This window comes from Cydia splendana, chromosome 14, assembly GCF_910591565.1.
Source record: "Cydia splendana chromosome 14, ilCydSple1.2, whole genome shotgun sequence".
NCBI lineage: Eukaryota > Metazoa > Arthropoda > Insecta > Lepidoptera > Tortricidae > Cydia > Cydia splendana.
The window spans coordinates 19,680,563-19,703,302 of NC_085973.1; the positions used below are offsets into that span (position 1 = coordinate 19,680,563).

At 40.2% G+C, this 22,740-nt stretch overlaps 1 protein-coding gene across 1 annotated transcript; it reads left to right on the plus strand.

Moving 5' to 3' along the window:
* Positions 1 to 919: 919 nt before the first annotated feature.
* Positions 920 to 15,145, plus strand: LOC134796692 (speckle targeted PIP5K1A-regulated poly(A) polymerase-like). Its single transcript, XM_063768862.1, has 6 exons — positions 920 to 1,058; positions 1,565 to 1,836; positions 1,972 to 2,113; positions 2,302 to 2,426; positions 7,988 to 8,143; positions 12,397 to 15,145. The coding sequence occupies exons 2-6, from the start codon at positions 1,581 to 1,583 to the stop codon at positions 14,922 to 14,924; spliced, it is 3,207 nt and encodes a 1,068-aa protein (XP_063624932.1). The 5' UTR covers positions 920 to 1,058; positions 1,565 to 1,580; the 3' UTR covers positions 14,925 to 15,145.
* Positions 15,146 to 22,740: the final 7,595 nt, after the last annotated feature.

The window sequence follows — 22,740 nt, forward strand, 5'->3', positions numbered from 1 at the left end:
TGATAGCATACGCATTGCAACTAGTGCAAATGTTATTTATACGTCATAATTCCACAGAAGTTTTGACGTTTAAAATAACACTTGCACTGCGTGTGTTATCAAAATCGTTGCAGAATTATCTTGGTCCAACTCTAGTAATTTTCTTAAAAAACTGCTTAAGTAACATCAATTTCAAGGACATTGGGTGTTGACAGCCCCATAATATGTGTGTAAAAGCGGTTTTATGACATTTTTTCAACGATTTTAACAAGTCTACAAAAGGTTCGGTTTCGGTTTCGGCCGAAACTAGAGCCAAAGCCGAACATTCGGTTTCGGTTTCGGCAAAAAAACATGTTTCGGTCGGACACTACTTGTAACATAGTTGACTTGGTTGATTATTTATTTAGGCAGGTATACAGGCCAATGGTTGATTGTTGCTCATTAAGATAAGCTCAGCTTGTATCATGTTCAAACAGCCACATAATGGGTTCCTGAGACTACTTATCATTGAGCACTAAGTAGAAATACAGATTGTACCTTGCCTACAAACTTATACCTTGAGTAAGTATTCACTGAATAAGGGTTTAATTTGCCATTTGGATAAGTATTGCTTTACTTTACTTATTTTCATAATTCTTTGGTTAATGATATCCTGTGTAGTTTGTTGTAGTTTCCAGAAATTTGAAAGCATTATTAGAAATTGTCATAAGTTTTAAATCGTTTCTCAAATAGCAATACCTTAGTAATTGTTAAAAAATAACATATATTTTATTTACAGGCCAAATATCCTACAGTTGTCCACGGGACTTTCACCAATTGCTGGCCACAGATAAAACAGATTGGGCTCAGCCGAATGCGAAGACGCCACATCCATTTTGCCAAAGGTTTAAACACAGACCAATCCATAATCAGTGGGCTCAGGAACAACGCACAGATACATATTTACGTTAACTTGAGCAAGGCACTGGAGGATGGATTAAAGTTCTATGAGTCGGATAATGGAGTTATATTGACTCCAGGCAATGACAACGGCTTTTTAGAGACCAAGTACTTTGATAGAGTCGTTGAAGTTGCTACAGGTTGGGGTGCTATATTTTTACTTACTTATACTTATTTATAATTTATTACAAGAAGCCACTTCAGAATACAGTTAAAAAATCCACCATTTTAATGGTCTTTATCAGCAGTTCCATTTTGCTAAATGGAGTTTTACTAAATGTAAATACATGGGTTACTATAAAAGTTACTGAAATAAATTATTATTGATTGATTGATAGTTCATAAGAACATATTTACGGATGCTCAGCCTTTAACCTACAAGGCCTTATTTCTTAGGGGTCTTCATATTTCATACATTGTGCGATATCGTGTCCGTAAAGGCTCAGTTTCATCGGTCGATAGAGCCCGCGTGCGGGGTGCGGGAGATTTCTATGACGCATGGCATTGTGGGTTTCACTAGTTTTATTGCATCACCGCCCGCGGGAGTCACCGTACGCTGTGTATTGACCAACGAAACCGAGTTAAAGATTCGATATCGTATTCGTGGGGACTCCGGGCCGGGATGAATAGTTTTGAAACATTCCAGGCCACACTCTTCAATAATGGAGGGGACCGCGGCGCGCGTGCCGTCGCGGCCGACGTTCTCGCGGCCGCCCTTCGCGGCGCCGCACTCGCTGTCCCACTCCCACCCGCACCCGCTCCCTCCCCCCGTCCCGCTCCCCCGCGCGCTGCTGTCGGCGCCGGCGCGGCCGCCGCACGCCGCGGGGCGGGGCGCGGGGAGGGAGGTGCGCTCGGCGCAGGCGCGCCGCAGGAGGGGGGAGGCGGATGAACTGCTGCCCAATGCCGTGCTAGTTACCGGTTAGTGACTATACTTCATTCGAGTTCATTCTGCTGCAGCAAGAACATGAACGTAACTTTCTATTTTTATTACGATCCCCATACCAGAAAAACGAATACTTATCCACGATAACTATGGAATCGATTTGAATGCAGGCTACCCACCCTACACCAAGCCCCAGGACCTCGCCCACGCCTTCTGCAAGTTCGGTTCCGTGCGCCTCAACCACGACTGGATCACGGACACGGTCGCCTGCCTGGAATTCACGGAACCCGGGCATGCACAGGCAGCCATACGGTACGTATAACGAGTATAACAACGGAGCGGCAGCTAATGTCGTTACGAAATATTGTGTCCTATAAAAAAAACTACCCCACGACCACCTACTACACGGCCGGAAACTACAAACACAGTGGGGCAGTGGTAAGTGGTAACCCCTGGTTAGGTTATTCATACTTATTTATAAATTTTATTCATATTTCTAGGGCTAGTCGGGCTGTGAACGTGTACGGCGCCTTCCTGACGGTCACGGCCTGCACCGTCAACACCAGACCTCTGAGGCAGCCCCGGAAGAGAGAGCCCAGGGTCGGCAGGGGACAGAACTTCAAGGGTGAGCTGTTTATTATACCAGGGTACCATCCTGTTGTCGCGGCCTGCACCCTCAACAACAGACCTCAGAGGGAGCCCAGGGTCGGCAGGGGGCAGAACTTCAAGGGTGAGCTGTTTATTATACCAGGGTACCATCCTGTTATCACGGCCTGCACCCTCAACAACAGACCTCAGAGGCAGCCCCGGAAGAGGGAGCCTAGGGTCGGCAAGGGACAGAACTTCAAGGGTGAGCTGTTTATTATAGCAGGGTACCTTCCTGTTGTCACGGCCTGCACCCTCAACAACAGACCTCAGAGGCAGACCCGGAAGAGGGAGCCCAGGGTCGGCAGGGGGCAGAACTTCAAGGGTGAGCTGTTTATTATACCAGGGTACCATCCTGTTGTCACGGCCTGCACCCTCAACAACAGACCTCAGAGGCAGCCCCGGAAGAGGAAGCCCAGGGTCCGCAGGGGACAGAACTTCAAGGGTGAGCTGTTTATTATACCAGGGTACCATCCTGTTGTCACGGCCTGCACCCTCAACAACAGACCTCAGAGGCAGCCCCGGAAGAGGGAGCCCAGGGTCGGCAGGGGACAGAACTTCAAGGGTGAGCTGTTTATTATACCAGGGTACCATCCTGTTGTCACGGCCTGCACCCTCAACAACAGACCTCAGAGGCAGCCCCGGAAGAGGGAGCCCAGGGTCGGCAGGGGACAGAACTTCAAGGGTGAGCTGTTTATTATACCAGCGTACCATCCTGTTGTCACGGCCTGCACCCTCAACAACAGACCTCAGAGGCAGCCCCGGAAGAGGGAGCCCAGGGTCGGCAGGGGACAGAACTTCAAGGGTGAGCTGTTTATTATACCAGGGTACCATCCTGTTGTCACGGCCTGCACCCTCAACAACAGACCTCAGAGGCAGCCCCGGAAGAGGGAGCCCAGGGTCGACAGGAGACAGAACTTCAAGGGTGAGCTGTTTACTATACCAGGGTATCATCCTGTTGTCACGGCCTGCACCCTTAACACAATAGAAATTTTTTTTTATAAATTCATTATACAGGGTGGCTAAAAAATAACTGCATTCCCGTTGCCAGGGAGGTTTTGGGATTATACTGGGCAACTTTTACTATGAGACCAACCCCGAAATCGCGAAAAAAAATGTTACTGTTTTATACAATTTGGCTGGTCCATTTTCTATGGGAGGGTAAAATTATTTTTCGTGATTTGATTTTTAGCCACCGTGTATATTGTACCGATAACTTTAACTCTCATGGAGGACTATTTTAGGTCTGCTACTGTTTTTCACTTATATTATTAGTGGCTCTGTCAGCTGTAGACATAGACTAGGAATCCTCTAGACCGAGTTTAGAGCAATTATTTCATGCAACCGATGATGCCAAAAATGCGGGGGTGCGCGGGACGCGGTGAGCGAAGTCCCGTGCCGTGATTGGTCCGTTCAAACGACGACCGAGTTCACGGACGTCACACAAAGACACTTTCGACTCGAACATGGAGTAAAATTACCGTATGCGTGGCAGAGGGGGTAGCGCGACGATTTGTTAGACAATTTTCACAAAAGCATATTTTCCGAGTAGCGAATTTTCACATCGCATTTTATCACGATCGCAAATTTCATTAAGGGGCCGGTATATGACGTTTTCGATTTAGACCTCACTTTGTAACCATAATTTGTTTAATAAATGTTTAATAATTGCATTAAATTACACGTAAATTTGTTCACGAAGAAACCGTCTACCGACTCTTCATGCCATTATATTTTTAATTTGCTGTTATTCTCTACAAATCGACACTAAAAGTATCAAAAAATCAAAATATGGAGTTCCGTTTGAGACAGAAGCAAAACAATTTTGTCTTTGACAGTAATTGAATTATTGTATGATTTTGAAAGCTAGATAATTCAGCTACTAATTTATTATCGATTTATATTTTTACTCACAAAGACAACACAGAAATTCAATCTCAAATGTAAACTTTCGAACAATTTCCATACATTGACGACATCACTCAAAATTCTTCTTCAAGTCAGATGCCCGTTGGGGCTACACCGGAGCACACGTGTACTTCTTCAAATGAAAATGACAGCTTGATTTTCTTGCTTTTGACAATTATATTGACATTAAATCATATACGCACACGAGAAAGCATACCAGTAGATAAATTGTATTTCAAAAAATAGGGTACATAAATATCAGCTCGCGTCTCATTTAAATTTGATTTGCTATTATTTACGGGTCATAATAGTTGAAAACCGCAGTAAACTATCTTAAAACAATACGATTACAGTCGAATTTAAGTATTATGTTCCTTCAAAACTCGCTTAAAATTAAAAAAGTTTAAGACTCATCTTTACTGATTGGGATCAATTTTTATTATGCTGGTATCATTTTGCGTGATTTTAAAAACGTATTTGACTTGTATTTGTATTTGTAATCTTGTATTATATTATAGAACTTTTATCTTAAAATATTGCCTATTCACAGGAATGTAATAGGTACCATGGATTGCGACGAATAAATTATTATGATTATGCCGTTCGTTCCGTCTATATGTATAATGCGTGTACGTGCTGTTCTCTGAAAATCTTTAAGAAAAAATAACGGCTAGACCAGCACTAAGTACCTACTAGCGAGTTTTTGCGGCTTTGGAGACCGAGATGAAGCTTACAGGCCAATGTGGCCTGCTTATAATAACCATAATTGTTATGTATACCTATGTATCGAATGTTTTATAAATTTACTATAAAGAGCAATGTTTTATTTCGATTAGGTCTACATTTTGTGCATATTGCATATCTGAAGTATTTTCGTACTAAACTTGAAACTTTCGTTGAAACTAAATAAAATAATTATTCCAAATGTACAGTCACCTGCAATTTATGTTACACAACGAAGGTCGCAAAAATATCTGACACGATCATATTTGTAGAACCATAAGAGCATGTCACATAATATTTGTTGACATGTTTTAAATACACCATATTTAAAAAAAAAATTTAATGAATATTTAATATACTTGGTCAAGCAGATCTTGTCAGTAGAAAAAGGCGGCAAATTTGAAAAATGTAGGCGCGAAGGGATATCGTCCCATAGAAAATTTGAATTTCGCGCCTTTTTTTACTGACAAGATTTGCTTGACCGTCTATACCTTTAAAAGTATATTTAATGTTACGTAACCGCTTTTTCACGCCGCGCGCGTTTCCCGATAATGGAGCGCGGAGGGCTGTGTTCAGCTATGAATAAAAAGTATAAATAATGGAGATAGAGTTCTGCAAGTATGGAATGTTTTATTGGAAATATCCTCCTCTTTAATAATATTAATTTTCGTTTCTTAAATATGAATAGTTTTTGAGATATTGGGGAAATAAAAAATATCTACTTTTTTCCCCCTTTTTTTGCTTATAACTTTTGATATTTTTTGTGTGCTAATACACGCTTCAAATACATTTTTCTAGTCATCATGACGAATCTTATGACGTATCACACGTATTTTTTCACCGTTTTCAGGATCTCGAACAGACTATTTAGAAAAAGAACTAAAAACAGAATTGATAAAGAAATCTATTTAAATATCGAACCTGCTCACAAAAGTTCATAAGAATCGGTTGAGAATTGCGACGTGAAAAAAATGGATTTACTGTCTACAAATGGAAAATCGTCCACTTGAAATGACAATTCTGAAGTTGGATCAAAAGTAATAGTGTCCAATGTGAATCTTGTCAAAATGTAATTGTGCTAAAAATCATTTTGACCAAATTTGTAATCGTCGTAAATTAATTGAGCCAGAATGGAATTATGTCCATTATAAATTATGAGCAAAAGGAAAAATATATTCAGTACCTACCTATGACATATTAATGTCTTGACATAAATGACACTAATATTTTATACTAAATTAAACTTCGAGCAACACGGAAGGGAGGCGGCATTCGCACTATTTCCCCTCTGCCTAGGTACAAGATCAACTAATCTAGCGCGGGTAATAAAACTAATTGCGCTCGGATTTTCAACTAGACCGAGTCGAGACGCGCGCGTGAACACAGCAGCAGAAAAATGCCTAATTGCTCGGTTTTTTGTTATAAAAAGAGGTCGAGGACATCTAATTTACAAAAAGAAAGGGTTACATTTCACATGTAATATTTTTTTTTACATATCATACGTTTAATTACATTTAAACACAATTATTATATTTTAGTCTCATGTAATTGTGTCCACACCGAGTTTCACGTAAACCATTACGGCTGTGTCCCTAATAAAACAGCCCAACCGCGTTTTTTTTTCTTAAGTCCGACTCACGCTTGACTCTAGATTTCTAATAGGTTTTCCTGTCATCTAGAGGCAAAGAACTATTATGTGTATTTATTTCAAAAATTTTGACCCAGTAGTATCGGAGTTAAGGGGGGGAATGGTCATTTTTTGCCTATTTTCTTAAATAACTTCTAAACTATTTCATATACAATTATAAAAAAAATATATTTGAGATCCTCACAATAAGCCCTTTCATTTAATATGTAACACGATATGGTTTGCGAAACTTTGTTTTTTAATTTTCTCATATTCCCCCTAAAAGAGCCCCTATGCTTAAAATTCATTTGTTTTTATTACATGTCCGTCTTTGGGTCACAGACTTCCATATGTGTACCAAATTTCAACTTAATATAGTTTCGCCTCAGGTTTGTCACTCGTTTAGCACCACCCAGGGGACACGTGCAGGGTTGTGGTAGGTAAATCCTGCGGACGCGAGTAACATTCGTCCCCCAACAAACGCTGCCCTCTGCATTCATACTCTGGACCACCGGAAGACCTACTTCATCTCACAACCCATGCGGCCGCATGGCTGAACACACTGAATGTTGACATCTGACTTAATAATTTGTTTTGTTGTAATTTTAATTGTTAATTTATTGCCTATATTATGTACTTGTGCCATACGACTAAATAAAACTTAATATAGTTTTGGAGCATATAGGCTGTGACAGACGGATAGACGGACAGACAGACGCACGAGTGATTCTATAAGGGTTCCGTTTTTTCGTTTTGAGTTACGGAACCCTAAAAACGTTGTTTTTATAAACCAATTTAGCCATCCGTCACTGACTGTCATCTCGGTCGAACTGAAGTTGCCAATCGAATAGTTTGTAAGCACCGCCTACAATCGAATAGTTTACGTTGGGTCATAATTGAGCGGACAGAATGTTTCCATGGTTATATGCATTCACTGTTTGGCTGACGCTCGATCAATTAACAGACATACGTGTTCTTGGCAGTGAATTTTTTTTTTTTATTGAAAATTTAACAGAAAAAATACAATATTTAGTACCTTAATCTAATGTTTCGCCAAACTGTGAGACAGTTTGTTGGCGGTGCGCTCTAAACTAATCTTAAGCTACTCGTAAATAGGTACACTAATTATTAAGTGACAAGTTAAGTTATCATGAACGAGTGTGTGAAAAACCGCCTTCGCAGTTCTTTAGAATAAATAATAGTAGCATATTTTTACCGATTTTGATTGTCCCTCCCTGCTAGAATCCGTTTGGATTTTCTAAAGTAAGGTTTATTCCCTGCAGGCACGATAGTGGAGCCGACGAAGATCCCGCTCCAGGGCGCCTTCCATCAACAGTTGGATGCCCTGCTGTGCGCCGTGCGCCTCACGCAGCCCGAGATCGAGCGCCTCGGCCAACTTTATCGTGACCTGGAGTACGTGCTCAGCGAGTTGTGGCCCGGTGAGTTGTTATGTTATAACATACAACACACTATAGTGAATAAGTTTCCCTGTAGATAGTGGAGCCGGCGAACATCTCATAGGGCATCTTCCACCAACGCCCATACAACCATTTCCAGTCGCCGTTACGACGCGGTGTTGACACATCTTGTGTCGACACCGTCTGTTTCGGTCACAATTCCAGTCGCAGAGTCGTCGCCGTGTCGACACAGTTACCAGAAATGGGGAAGGGTCGACACATGACACAAAGTGACATAAAGTGTGGTCGCCGTGTGCACACATTGTTTCGGGTTTGCGACTACTTTATGCCAAAATCATTCGTTCATTCGTTCATTTTGTTCCTGTCAAATAGAAACTGTCAGATGGAAAAATACTTAAATAAAAATAAGTGACATTAATACGCCATCTCTAAAACGGATTACAAGACGTAATTATATATTGTTTGCATTTATATTACAATGTGACTTAAATTATTATGGGGAATTAAACTGCTCGAGTGATTTGATAAACTAAGTGTAATATAATCAACGCGCCACCACATTGTTTTAGTTTAGCCGGAAATGAAATTGTTTACTTCTCAGTGCCTGTGTTCATAACTATATTATTTGAAGCATTTTTAGTACTTCGATGCGTATACTATACTTAAATAACAGAAATAACGCTTTACATACTACGAAACTTGTTAATTATGATGTATAAATATGGTTTGAGGCTGAGAAATATTGCAGTCACAAAGTAGTTGCAATGTTTCGACTTTGTGTCGACTCTGTGTTGACACATGACACGCGCTGTCAAAAGTAATAACAAAGTTACTGGTATGTTACTGGATTTGCAAAATGGCTCCTTGTGTTGATTTATTTTCAGATATTCTCAAAGTGTAAAAATGCCGTGGTCAGAGATGGGCATTAATCGATTAACTGTTTATTCGACTAATTAATGGAATAAAAAAAGTTAATTCTCAAATTTTAATCGCGATTAGTTTAGTCGACCTAACATAGATTGAAATTGAATTAATCTGAATATTAATCGAATAAATTATCGATTAAATCTCGATTGAAAGTTGACAGGGGGCCATTTTTGTACGTAAAAATAATAGAAATATCTTGCATGCAGATGGTAGCAAAACACTTTGTCATAAAAGTCGAGATGGGTGTCGATATATAGGTTTTAGGGAGTGCCGATTTCGAAAATAATGACCATTTTGGAATCCGAAATGGCGGCCATGCACTGTGTCATAAAAGTCGTCATGGATGTCGTTTTATACGTTTTAGGGGGCCCCAATTTTGAAAATGATGACCATTTTGGAATCCAAAATGGCGGCCATGCACTATGCCATAAAAGTCGTCATGGGTGTCGTTTTATAGGTTTTAGGGGGCGCAGATTTCGAAAATGATAACCATTTTGGATTCCAAGATGGCGGCCATGCACTATGTCATAAAAGTCGTCATGGATGTCGTTTTATAGGTTTTAGGGGGCCCCGATTTAGAAAATGATGACAATTTTGAAATCCAAAATGGCGGCCATGCACTATGTCATAAAAGTCGTCATGGGTGTCGTTTTATAGGTTTTAGGGGGCGCAGATTTCGAAAATGATGACCATTTTGGATTCCAAGATGGCGGCCATGCACTATGTCATAAAAGTCGTCATGTATGTCGTTTTATAGGTTTTAGGGGGCCCCGCTTTCGAAAATGATGACCATTTTGGAATCCAAAATGGCGGCCATGCACTATGTCATAAAAGTCGTCATGGGTGTCGTTTTATAGGTTTTGGGGGGCGCAGATTTCGAAAATGATAACATTTTCAATTTAAAAATGGCGGCAATGCACTATGTCATAAAAGTCGTCATGGATATCGTTTTATAGGTTTTAGGGGGCGCAGATTTCGAAAATGATGACTATTTTGGATTCCAAGATGGCGGCCATGCACTATGTCATAAAAGTCGTCATGGATGTCGTTTTATAGGTTTTAGGGGGCGCAGATTTCGAAAATGATGACTATTTTGGATTCCACTTTTATGACAAAATACGTAGCCGCCATCTTGGATTATAAAATGTTCATCGTTTTCGAATTCTGCACTCCCTTAAACCTTTAAATCGACATCCGTGACGACGCAAGTTATCTTTATTTTCAGATCTAACAAATTGCTACAGAATACAAAGGACAAAAAAGAAGCGAGGAGGTAATGAAACAAGCAAAAATACAGATGATTCCTCGACGCAATTGGGTGATTCTTAAATTGTGTCCAGATTTTTTTTGTCATAAAAGTTTATATTTTTCACATATTACTCTCACAAGTTCCGTGACATTTCGACCTTGTAATTTTTTAAGTAAATGTTTTTGTTTATCTATGAGGATCTCACTAGAATAGTATAATCAAGGTATGTTTATATTTGATGAATGAAATAGTAACGCAAAAAAAAAATATATTTGTGTCTTATATTCCTGCCGAAGACTTTTATTTTACCTTTTCCTTCTACACAAGTTTGGCCAAGTAATAAGAATTTAGGGCTCTCAATTTTATTTTGACTTCTACAACAGTAAAGCTACGAGGCCATGTTTTGGTATCGTTTTCGTATAAATTCGCAGTACCAAATTTAGTTAAGGTATCACATTGACACCATTCCGAAGTAAAAACATATAAACTTATTAAAATACTTTCTTTTAAACTCCTCTTCACGCTTAAACTGCTGAACAGTTTTAATTTAAATTTGGTACACATATATTTTGAGTCCCGAGACAGGATATAATAAGTTATCTCAAAAATCATCCTTTAAAGGTGTGAAATGAGGTGTAGGGGGGAATTCAGAATTGACTTCTTGAAGTTAATACTGTTTAAGTTTAGGTTTGAAGTCATGTTTTTTCATCATTTTTAACTAAATCAAAGATGTAGACCATCCCAAATTTCATATAAATCGGTTCAGCGGTTATTGATTTCCCGTACAAATTTCCACGCCACTTTTCACACCTTCAAAAGATGATTTTGGTTATAAGATCTATCCTATGTCCTGTTCCGGGACCCAAACTATTTCTATACCAAATTTCAACGAAATCGGTTCAGCGGTTAAGCGTCAAGAAGAGTTTAAAAAAACCGGCCAAGTGCGAGTCGGACTCGCGTATTAAGGGTTCCGTACATTAAGTCCGACTCGCGCTTGACTGCACATTTCTAATAGGTTTTCCTGTCATCTATAGGTAAAGAACTATTTTGTGTATTCAGACGGACATACATACAGACGCACGAGTGATCCTATAAGGGTTCCGTTTTTTCCTTTTGAGGTACGGAACCCTAAAAAGATTTATTTTTATTTTGTGGAATGGTGTCAATGTGATATCTTAAATGGATTCAGCACCCCAGATTTATACGAAAACGATACCAAACACGGCCTAGCACCTTCACTGATATAGATATATCAAGATAAAATTGAGAGCCCTAAATAAACTTTCAAGAGCGGATATCTCAAAAACTATTCATATCTCAAAAAATTGACTGAATAAACTTGTAACAAATTAAATTAACTTTCATTTTGTATAAGTGGCCAAAGTGGCCATGTCGCTGAGATGCATAGTTTCCGAGATATAATCGAAAAACGGGAAAATGGGACCTTCAAAGCCCCCTCTCTCCCCCCCGCTCAAGGGCTACGGCCGGGGACTTTTGATATGTTCACCTCCTAACTTGTCAAACCGAGTTACGGAGTCAAAAATTGTGTTCCGAGCATTTCCCTCTACAACTTTTGGAGCATTCGTTGCCTGACCTAAGTAGCTTATTATTGAATTTCTTTAAAAACTTTTCTGTAAAAGGTTGACGGGTGTTGGGTGTTTATATGGTTTCGGTCGATTATTATCATTTGCATTGCCCATGATGACTTACTAGAATTACGAGCACACGAGACACTAATAGTAGTTTGACAAACCTTGGTTTTCAAGAGGTATTTTATATTGACATTTGCTGTCACAAATTTGCTGTCAGATTTAGTCGCAAACCGCACGCAAAGTGCACACAAATGTGTCGACACCTTGTTACGGAAAAATGTAGACACGGCGACGACACTTTGTTTCGAAACAATTCTAGACACATTGTGTGGACTCTGTTACGACACATCTGACATTTAGTTACCACTTTGTGATTCTGCGACTGGAATGGTTATATGGGCGGTTAGATGCCTTGTTGTATAAATATTAACCTAATCTCTATTTTTGGCCAATTTACTACCCAATTTTTGTATAGGCACTCAGTGAAGCGGTGTATATATCCACAGGCTGCCGCGCGATCCCGTTCGGGTCGGTGACGACGGGTCTGGGCGTGAAGTCGTCGGACGCGGACTGCTTCGTGTCGCTACCGCACGCCGCCGGCGCCGCCAGCGCCGTCGGCCGCGCCAAGCGCGCGCTGCAAGCCCATCCCCGAGTCTTCGACGAACTGCTCGCCATCCCCCGCGCTAACACCCCCATTGTCAAGTTCCTCCATATTCCGACAGGCGTCTACTGTGATTTAAGCTTCAAGACTCCGCTCGGCTCTCAGAACAGCAAACTCATATCCTTCCTTCTCTTCTGCGACCCTCGACTCATTCCCGTCGCGGTCGCCATCAAGTACTGGGCGCGAGTCCACGACCTCACGGGCACGGGGAAGTTGACCAACTACGCGTTGACCATGATGATCATATTCTACTTCCAGCAGCCGCCGATCTCGATCTTGCCCTCGGTCGAGTGGCTTCAGCGGGACCGCGGCCACGACTACTTCGTGGATTATTGGAACACGGGCTTCATGAGCGATATGCGCTACGTCCCCAAATCCACCAACACGTCGTCCATAGCGGAGCTGCTCGGAGGGTTTTTTGAGTATTATGCTAAATTTGACTTCGAGAACCTCGTCGTTTGCCCGTTCCTCGGTCAAACGGTCAAAAAGGATGACTTCAGAGACCTGAGGCTTCTACCCGAGGTGTTCAGTCGATACAAGAAGAACGTCAGTAGCGGCGTGTCGCTCCCCATCCGCTTCATGACGTCCATGTGCGTCCAAGACCCTTTCGAGCAGTGTCACAACGTCGCATCCTCGGTATCCTCACGGTTGGCCGCAGATATCTGCGCCTACTTCAAGTTCGCCGCCGACGCTTACGAGAAAGAAAAAATGAAAGATTTTTCGGGGCTGCTGCCGACGATCCTCCTCGAGAAGCCGGAGTTGCCGCGGAGCAAGAAGGGCGGCTCCGAGTTCCGCGCGCGCCTGCCGCCCGGCCTCGTCGGCAACATCGCCGCGCCGGACTGGAAGGCCGCGGTGCGGGACGTCGCCTTCCAGGTCTTCCAGACCATTCTCAGGGTCCAGCTCGACAAGATTGACGACAAGGAGGAGACCGTTAAACCGAGTAAACCAGCGAAACCTGGACAAACCAGTAAAGGAGGAAACATTTCTAAGCAGGACGAGAGACCCGGATCCTCCAAATCGGGCAAGACGACCAAACTGGAAGAGACGGCTAAATTACGAAAAAAATCTGAAGACGTTGCGAAACTTGGATTAGAAACTTGTAAATCGGAAGTCGTCACTAAACAAAGGAAAAACTCTCAATCTGAAGAAACAGCAAAATCTGAAAAGGAAGCCCCTAAACTGGAGGAGACTGTTAAACCCCAAAATGAAACTACTAAATCGGGAGACTTGAAAGGAAAGGAAAAAGTGCCTAACGAAAAATCTAAAGTGGAGATAATTAAAAACGGTAAAATAGTCGGGGCTATAACGAGGAGGGAGAAGGAGTGGTACACGGGCGCGATCACCCGCGCCATCTGGAAGCGGAAGATGTTCTCCAAGCTGTACAGCGTGATGGGGCTCAAGTTCCTCGACCGGGAGACGATGATCACGGACGAGATCATTAAGGTGGACAATAACGTGATCGACGTGCGGTTCACGGTGCTGGTGACGTTCGTGAACGCGCCGCGCTCCGCCGTGGTGGCCGTGCGCCACGCCGCCGGCGACCTCAACGCCTTCAAGGAGTTCGGCAAGTTCTTCAACAACACCTTCCAGCACTGGTTCGTCATCCTCTACAAGCCCTACTGCAAAAAATCCCTCCAAAACACGACCGCCGAGAACAAAGCGCCGGGCGTCACGGACGAGGAGGCCGCCGCGAAAGAACTCAAGGAGGCCATGAAAGAAGACAAAGATTTAGACAAGAGCGACTCCGACAGCGATTCGGATTTCAGCTACGAGGATGAGAGGGTAGATCCGAACGCGACCAATTCGGAAGCAGGAGAAAGCAAAGTGAGTACGAAACTGGGTGATGCGGACAAAAACAGTAAAAATCAATCAAATAGTGCTGTTAAAAAACAGAGTGTAAATGATAAAAAATGTGATACGAAAGAAAATTATGACAATAAAGTCCAAGCGGACAAAATACCTGACGAGGATGGGTTAAACGCATCCGATAAGTCGCCGCGTAAGCGCAAACACAAAAAGCAACACGCTGACAAAGATCTACCGATAAACCACTTAAACGACAGGGTTGAGGCTTTAAACCTAACTGTCAAATCACTACGAACAAACATGACTAACATGCGAAATCAAGACAAAACACATCAGCAACAAACAGTAGACGATCAAAATGAGGGGAAAGAGTCTCAGAACGCATCAACAAAGAACAAAAGCAGAACGCAGCACGGTGACCACAATGACACCGGCCAAGAAATTATCAAGAGCAAATCTACAAGACACAGGCACAGGAAGGGCAAAGACAAAACGCAGAGCGCTGCCGCGGACGAGAGCGGCCGCACCAGGAGCGCCGGGGAAAACGGACAGATGCCTTCATGTTAGTGTGTACTCACTCAAATAAATAGATTATACATTTTGATTATTTCCCTTAGTAATATTGAATGTAGCTAACTTCTATTGACTATTAGCTATAGGTAATTATGGAATAGAGCATCTAAACTTATCAGAATCGTTTTTAAGGAGAATTTGAATGTCTGTTAATGCTATTTTTTGTATGTATAATTAGAATTACTTCATTTTCAATCAATTATTAAACTTATTTCTCATAAGGCGTTTGTTTTTATTTAATATCATACGTTTTATTCAGAAACGAACTTGTTCCGTTGTCCTCTAGCATTCTGCAAGGATATATGTATGGTCGTGTATGTCTACGTGACAGCGAGATAAAAACAGTCTCCGTCTCTACTATTAGAAGTCTGTTCGAGAAACTGAAAACGGTGAAAAATAGAGATAATACTCCTAAAATAAAAATGCGTGTGATACCTCATTAGATTCGTCATGATACCTAGAAAAATGTATTCGAAGCGTGTATTAGCGGGTTATTCCCACTAGTTATCACCAACTCGGCTTGAATTTTTATTCCCAGTAGTTACCACTGGTAAAAGGTGGGATTTTTTTTCCCAGTAGTTACTTACCACCAAAATATTGTTAGAATTCAATACTAATAAAAACAGTATAAATAGTATAGTATAAATGTAGCGTGCTGTAATAAATAATTATATGTCAGTGATTCAGTAAACTGCTTTAAAAGACATTAAAAATATTAAAACAGTTTTTTACCGGTATAATTTAAGTGTAAAAACTAAAATAGAAGAGTCTCATTCTAGTTAAGAAGAATTTAACTTATTATCCGGATTAAATTTATCTTATTAACTGTAAATTTAATTACCTATACATATTTATACAAACGAACAAACAAATCACTCAAAAACCGACAGAACTGATTTCGTTTAATTATTTACAGCTACTTCATTTCGTTCTACCTATAACATTTATAACAGGACGCAAAGCTGCGGGCTCAGCACGGTTCCATTTTTATCGACTATCACTATGCGCGTCCCTTTCGCACTTACATACTTGTTAGAACGTGACAGGCATGGTGACAAGGGATAAAAACGCGACCGTGCTAAGCCGCCTGGAATATGTATAGGTATTCATAATTTGTAGTCAGGCTAAATCAGTGTTGGGCATTCAAGAATAAAATCATTATTTGAATAAGAATTCATAGGAATAAAATCATCTCGATTTTATTCCCGTCAAAAATATTCAAATAATTTTGGTCGGGAATAATTCGTATGAGAAAAAATTGAATGAGAATAACTTATTCTTAATCAAATAAATATAATCATGATTTTTATTCGAAATAATATTCCACGCATAAAAATGTAGTCCGGGTACGGTATAGGTACTAATTACGTATAGTTAGGTAGATGTAAAAGTAGTTAGTCTCTTGCCTAATTTATACCTATTTTATGGAATAAAATCTTACAAATTGACAGTCGCATATCGCATAGTTTCAGTAACCGTATTATTTTTAATTTACTTACCAAATCATTAGGTTCAATTTAGCTGGTCTAAGGGCCTAGCCATGATGCCAATCATTTGCGCTCCGACAACGAAGCGCTTGTCTCTATCACTCTTACATATTAGTGCGATAGAGAGACAAAGATAGCGTTTCGTTGTCGTAGCGCAAACAATTGGCATGTTGGCTATGCACCCAATGTGGCTAGCCAAGATGTCAATTTTTATTTTTAATTTAATAACGAAATCTTTGGGTACAATTTAGCTGTTCTGGGGGCCTAGCCATTATGCCAATCGTTTGCGCTCCGACAACGAAGCTCTCTCTCTGTCTATCGCACTAATATGTAAGAGTGATAGAGACAGAAAGCGCTTCGTTATTGGAGCGCAAGCGATTGGCATGTTGGCTAGGCCCCCAGAACAGCTAAATTTACATAATGATTTGGTTATTAAAATAAAATAAAAATTATCATCTTGGCTAGGCACCTTGGGTGCGTAGCCAACATGCCAATCGATTGCGCTACGACAACGAAACGCTATCTCTGTCTCTCTATAGCACTAATATGTAAGAGTGATATAGACAGAAAGCGCTTCGTTGTTGGAGCGCAAGCGATTGGGAGTGTAGCCAACATGCCAAACGTTTGCCCCACGACAACAAAACGCTATTTCTGTCACTATCGCACTAATATGTAAGAGTGAGAGTCGGAAAGCGCTAAAAGCAGCTAAATTAAACCTAATGATTTGGTTATTAAATTAAAAACAAAAATTGGCATCTTAGCTAGGCACCCAATCGTTTGCGCTACGACACGCTATCTGTCTCTCTATCGCACTAATATGTAAGAGTGATAGAGAGAGACTATGCGCAACTCTACGGAGCATCAACGTTTGGCATATTGGCTAAGCACCCTGATCGGATGATAGAACTAGATAGTGTATAGCGGAACTCTTCAATGTGTACTATACCTAAACTAAAGTAACAAATATCAAATCAATCCGACTTTTAAATAGAAGGTTGAAAATCAACTTACAAAATATAACCAATTGTACTACAAAAATTAACTTAATTCTAAATAACATTTTAATTGAATAAAACCTTAGTTAGAATAGTCCCACTTCTAGAATAATTATTCTGTTTTTTATTCCGCATTTAAAATAAAAGTCGCATGATTTATTCACCTTAATTTTATTCTAAAATAACTAGTGTAAGAATTATTCTAATTCAAATCGATTTGAATAAGAATAAAATTTCTGTTTTTATTCTTATTCTTATTCAAGTTAATTTTTGCCCAACTCTGAGGCATAGGTACCGATATTATTCATACTTATATTGCAATAAACCAATCTAAGTTGTAACCTATCAAATATGCATAAGGTATTAAGGTCCTACATTGTTTCTTAGTTTACCGTGATAAATATTAAGAAAACTTAAAAACATCTATACCAAATTTAATTGCAAGATCACGTTCACATTCCCAACTCTACCTGGTTTTATAGACGTTCGCATTCGTACGCCATCGCCATCAGAATCAGATAAAGTACATAATTATTATTTTACTCTTTTTCTGATTTTTGCATTTAGCCTGACGCCCTCTTGACCCTTCGTCGTACTCAATTTAAGGTTGTTTTATGTAATTTTAATTACTTACACGTTCTTCCAATAAACATATTTTCCAAAGGAATATAAGTTAAATACAAAAAAAGAAGTATACGAATAGTACCTGATGCCCCTCTGGTAGAGTGTTATTACCATCCCGGTAGCGTGGGTGTTTAAGCAATCGAGCCAACCAGCGTAACATGACCGAGCGATGTACTACCCGAGCGTAATTGGAATGCGAGCCTATGCTGGTTAGTCCGAGCAGTCAGCCCATCCGAAGCATGCCCTAAGCGGTTTTAATAACGACCATGCCCTGTACATGCCCTAAATAAGTATTTACTATTTAGCCTGACTAATACAAATTATGAATACCTACATATTCCAGCTCTGCGTCGTGTTATAATATAACGAAATGAAGTAGCTGTAAATAATAAAACCGGGCAAGTGCGAGTCGGACTCGCGCACGAAGGGTTCCGTACCGTAATGCAAAAACGGCAAAAAAAAGGTCACCCATCCGAGTACTGCTACTGACCCCGCCCGACGTTGCTTAAACTTCGGTCAAAAATCACGTTTGTTGTATGGGAGCCCCACTTAAATCGTTATTTTATTCTGTTTTTAGTATTTGTTGTTATAGCGGCAACAGAAATACATCATCTGTGAAAATTTCAACTGTCTAGCTATCACGGTTCGTGAGATACATCCTGGTGACAGACGGACGGACGGACGGACGGACAGCGGAGTCTTAGTAATAGGGTCCCGTTTTTAGCCTTTGGGTACGGAACCCTAAAAAGGGGGGAAAAAGTAGATATTTTTTATTTTCCCAATATCTCAAAACGTATTAATATTTGAAACCAAAATTAATATTATAAAACAGGAGGATATTTCCAATCAAACATTCCATACTTGCAGAACTGTATCTCCATTATTTAAGTATACTTTTTATTCAACGTTGAACACAGCCCTCCGCGCCTCATTTTCGGGAAACGCGCGCGGCGTGAAAAAGAAGACGAAACAGGAGGTGAGCGCGAATTCAATTTGGCTGCTATTTAACTGATCACCAGATTTAGTAAAATTTAATACCAAAAAAATATATTTTACCACCCTAAAATAATAAATGATCACCAAAATTATAACCCCATTTTAATTTGAAATGATTACCAATTTTAATACATTTTGCTATCCTATTAAAGGAAATAACACCAAACTAATCATTATAACCCAAAAAATAGTAAATGATTACCAAATCTCAAACCCCATTTTAATGTGAAATGATAACCAAATTTTTACATCTTGCTATCCTATTAAAGAAAATGACACCAAAATAATCATTGTAAACCCAAAAATAGTAAATGACCACCAAAATTAGAACTCCATCTTAATGTAAAATTATAACCAAATTTTTAAATCTTGTTATCCTATTAAAGCAAATGACTCCAAAATAATCATAGTAAACCTAATAATAGTAAAATACCACCAAAATTGTAACCACATTTTAATTAAAAAAAGTGCAAATATGTAATATATCGTTATCCAATTAAATTAATTAATCCACTTCGTCACCTTTTTTTAGTAGCATTTAATTTTTGTAACAGTCGCAGTTCTAACCTAACCTAATCCACTTTTCTAGTAGCATTTCGTTTCTGTAAGGGTCGTAGTTAGAACCTAACCTAACCCACTTTTCTAGTAGCATTTCTTCTCTGTAAGGGTCGCAGTTTAAACCTAACCTAACCCACTTTTCTACTAGCATTTCTTTTCTGTAAGGGTCGCAGTTTAAACCTAACCTAACCCACTTTTCTAGTAGCATTTCGTCTCTGTGAGTGTCGCAGTTCAAATCTAACCTAACCCGCTTTTCTAGTAGCATTTTGTTTCTGTAAGGGTCGCAGTTCAAACCTAACCTAACTCACTTTTCTAGTAGCATTTTGTTTTTTGTAAGGGTCGCAGTTCAAAACTAATCTAACCCACTTTTCTATTAGCATTTCGTTTCTGTAAGAGTCGCAGTTCAAACCTAACCTAACCCACTTATTTATTAGCATTTCGTTTCTGTAAGGGTCGCAGTTCTAACCTAACCTAACCCACTTATCTGATAGCAGTTCGGTTCTGTGAGGATCGCAGTTCTAACCTAACCTAACCCACTTTTATAGTAGCATTTCGTTTCTATAAAGGTCGTAGTTCAAACCTAACATAACCCACTTTTAACTGATAAGTAGCAGTTCAAACCTAACCTAACCTAAACTACTTCTCTAGTAGCATACTATGCGGTGCGGGGTACGGGGGGTTGAGCGGGAGGGGCTAGTAATTTTGACATCATTTTACATTATTTGGTAATATGTATACATTTTTTGGTAATCATAGTGGTTTATTTAGGTGAAAATATCGGATTAATTTGGTCTTCAAGATTTGGTGATCATACTGATCATTAATGATTTTTGGTGATCATTCAATATATTTGGTATTTGAATACAATTTGAAGTGCAGTCGTTATTAAAATGGTGGTACCTACTTTTGTAATTTTAGGCCTTATTTTTTTGGTGTTCAGTATTTTTTTTTTGGTAAGCATGATTTTTTTATTTAGGGTAAGTACCAATGTATTTTTTGGTGGTCATTATATTTGTAGCCATTCAATTTTGAGATTGCGAGATATACCCGTCGCTCTGGCGGGCGCGACGTGAGAGACTGTATTTTTGTGTGTAATACACGCACACAGGCGCATGATGCGCTGGTACTCGCGCCCGCGCCTCACTATCTCCATTTCGTTCGGTACTTACTGCCAAGTGCCACAAAGCGTTCTATGTACTTCACTAAGTTAATACTATATAGTTATGTAGAGATGCAACGGATAGTTGTTTGGCCGGATACCGGAATGAGTGGATGTATCGTTTTAAAATAATAACCGAGTACATGACGAGGAGTACGATATGACCGTGACTGTTTCTTAAATCCAATTTGTTTACTACGAAATCAAGTTACTATCCGGTATCCGCCCGGATAGTAAGTCCCTATCCGGTATCCGGCCGGATATTAAAACTAGGGCCGGATACCGGATAGTGACCTATTAATATCCGGTGCATCTCTACTTGTATGTACTTACTTTTTTTTTTTTCAATTATGCTTAAAAACGAAGTATAGACATGCATGACATACCTGAATATACCTGACATACCTGAGTCTTTAAGTAAGGCAGCCAAGGCAGGATATACAGAACATGAACCATTTGTACAGTCATGCTCCGTGATTGTTGAGCCATTTAGGGTTCTTACTAAATAGGACATTCCATGGAGTACGAGTAAGTATGGAACAACCAATTCAGCTAGGACTAGGGAATGCAATCTAGATCTCGCACGTATTTTCGAGATTTAATCTTGTTGACACGAAATCTCGATTTGTGCAATTTCGAGATCTCGAACGAGATTGAAAGTGAATTACTTTGTTTTGAGTAATATAAATATAATATATATATTCCTGGTCAGACTTTACATGTTTCCATTTGTGTGATTCAAACGCTTTTTTAACGCGCGTTGAAAAAGTGCTCGTGCGTATGAGGGCTAAGGGCTAATATCACCATAAATGACAGCGTTTTACACAAAAATAAAACGCTAATTAAATAACTTACCATATTCGGAACCTAATAATAATATTGAGAATGGCAACACTGCGTAGTCGGTCGTATTGTCCTTTTCTAGCGTATACGTCCTTCTCTCTCCCACACTCCCACCACTCAGGCAGGTTGCTTTGACAGTTAGACAAGGCAAATTTTCAAGTCATTGGCTCAAAATTATTCATATTTACAACAGGCAGAATTAAAACTTTAGGTTCCGAATATGGTAAGTTATTTAATTAGCGTTTTATTTTTGTGTAAAACGCTGTCATTAAACAACTGTACCGATATTCGGAACCTAATAATAATATTGAGACGTGTTTGTTATCGCCTGGTGGTGGGAAGACGCCAAGCCAATGTGATTATACATGTAGTTATTATGTATATGTAATATTATTATATCACGAGTGTTTAATTAATTATGTAGTACACCCTTTATTGTAACACTTGTGAGGAGAGAGGTATTTAGTAAAGCATACATTTTGATATAAAATTATATTAAGATACTAACTTTATATATAAGCGCCGCGGCATAGAGTGGGGACTGTCCAACATCTTAGAAGATCTGGACTATGCCGATGATCTATGCCTGCTGAGCCACACACGCGCTGATATGCAAGCCAAGCTGGACGACCTTCGAAGTGAGGCAATGAAGGCGGGACTCAAAGTCAACACCCGGAAGACACAGGAGATGAGGTGCAGGGACACAAGTACCGTGCCGCTCCTTATTGGCACAGAGGCTGTGGAGCAAGTCCACAAATTTACTTACCTCGGAAGCGTCGTGTCGGAAACTGGAGGGACCGAAGAGGACATCGCTTCGAGAATAGCCAAAGCAAGAGCAACCTTCGCACAGCTCCGCCCCGTATGGCAATCAAGCAAACTGACACGGAGAGTCAAGCTCAGAATATTCCGGTCAAACGTAAAAACCGTATTGCTATATGGATGCGAGACGTGGAAGGTCACAAAAGACATCTCGCGCCAGCTTCAGGTTTGTATTAACCGCTGCCTCCGCCGCATTCTCGGTATATACTGGCCCGAGAAAATTTCTAATGCCAACCTGTGGAGATGCTGCAATGAGACCCCGATCGACCAGCAGATCAAGCGCCGGAAATGGAGTTGGATTGGGCATACACTCCGAAGGGATCCTGACC

What these genes read in the sequence shown, in the direction of transcription:
- LOC134796692 (XM_063768862.1), top strand. Translation starts at nt 1,581, where the DNA reads ATGGAGGGGACCGCGGCGCGCGTGCCGTCGCGGCCGACGTTCTCGCGG. An exon ending in CATGCACAGGCAGCCATACG is followed by an intron (nt 2,114 to 2,301) that starts GTACGTATAACG and finishes TCATATTTCTAG; the next exon opens with GGCTAGTCGGGCTGTGAACG. An exon ending in GCTCAGCGAGTTGTGGCCCG is followed by an intron (nt 8,144 to 12,396) that starts GTGAGTTGTTAT and finishes ATATATCCACAG; the next exon opens with GCTGCCGCGCGATCCCGTTC.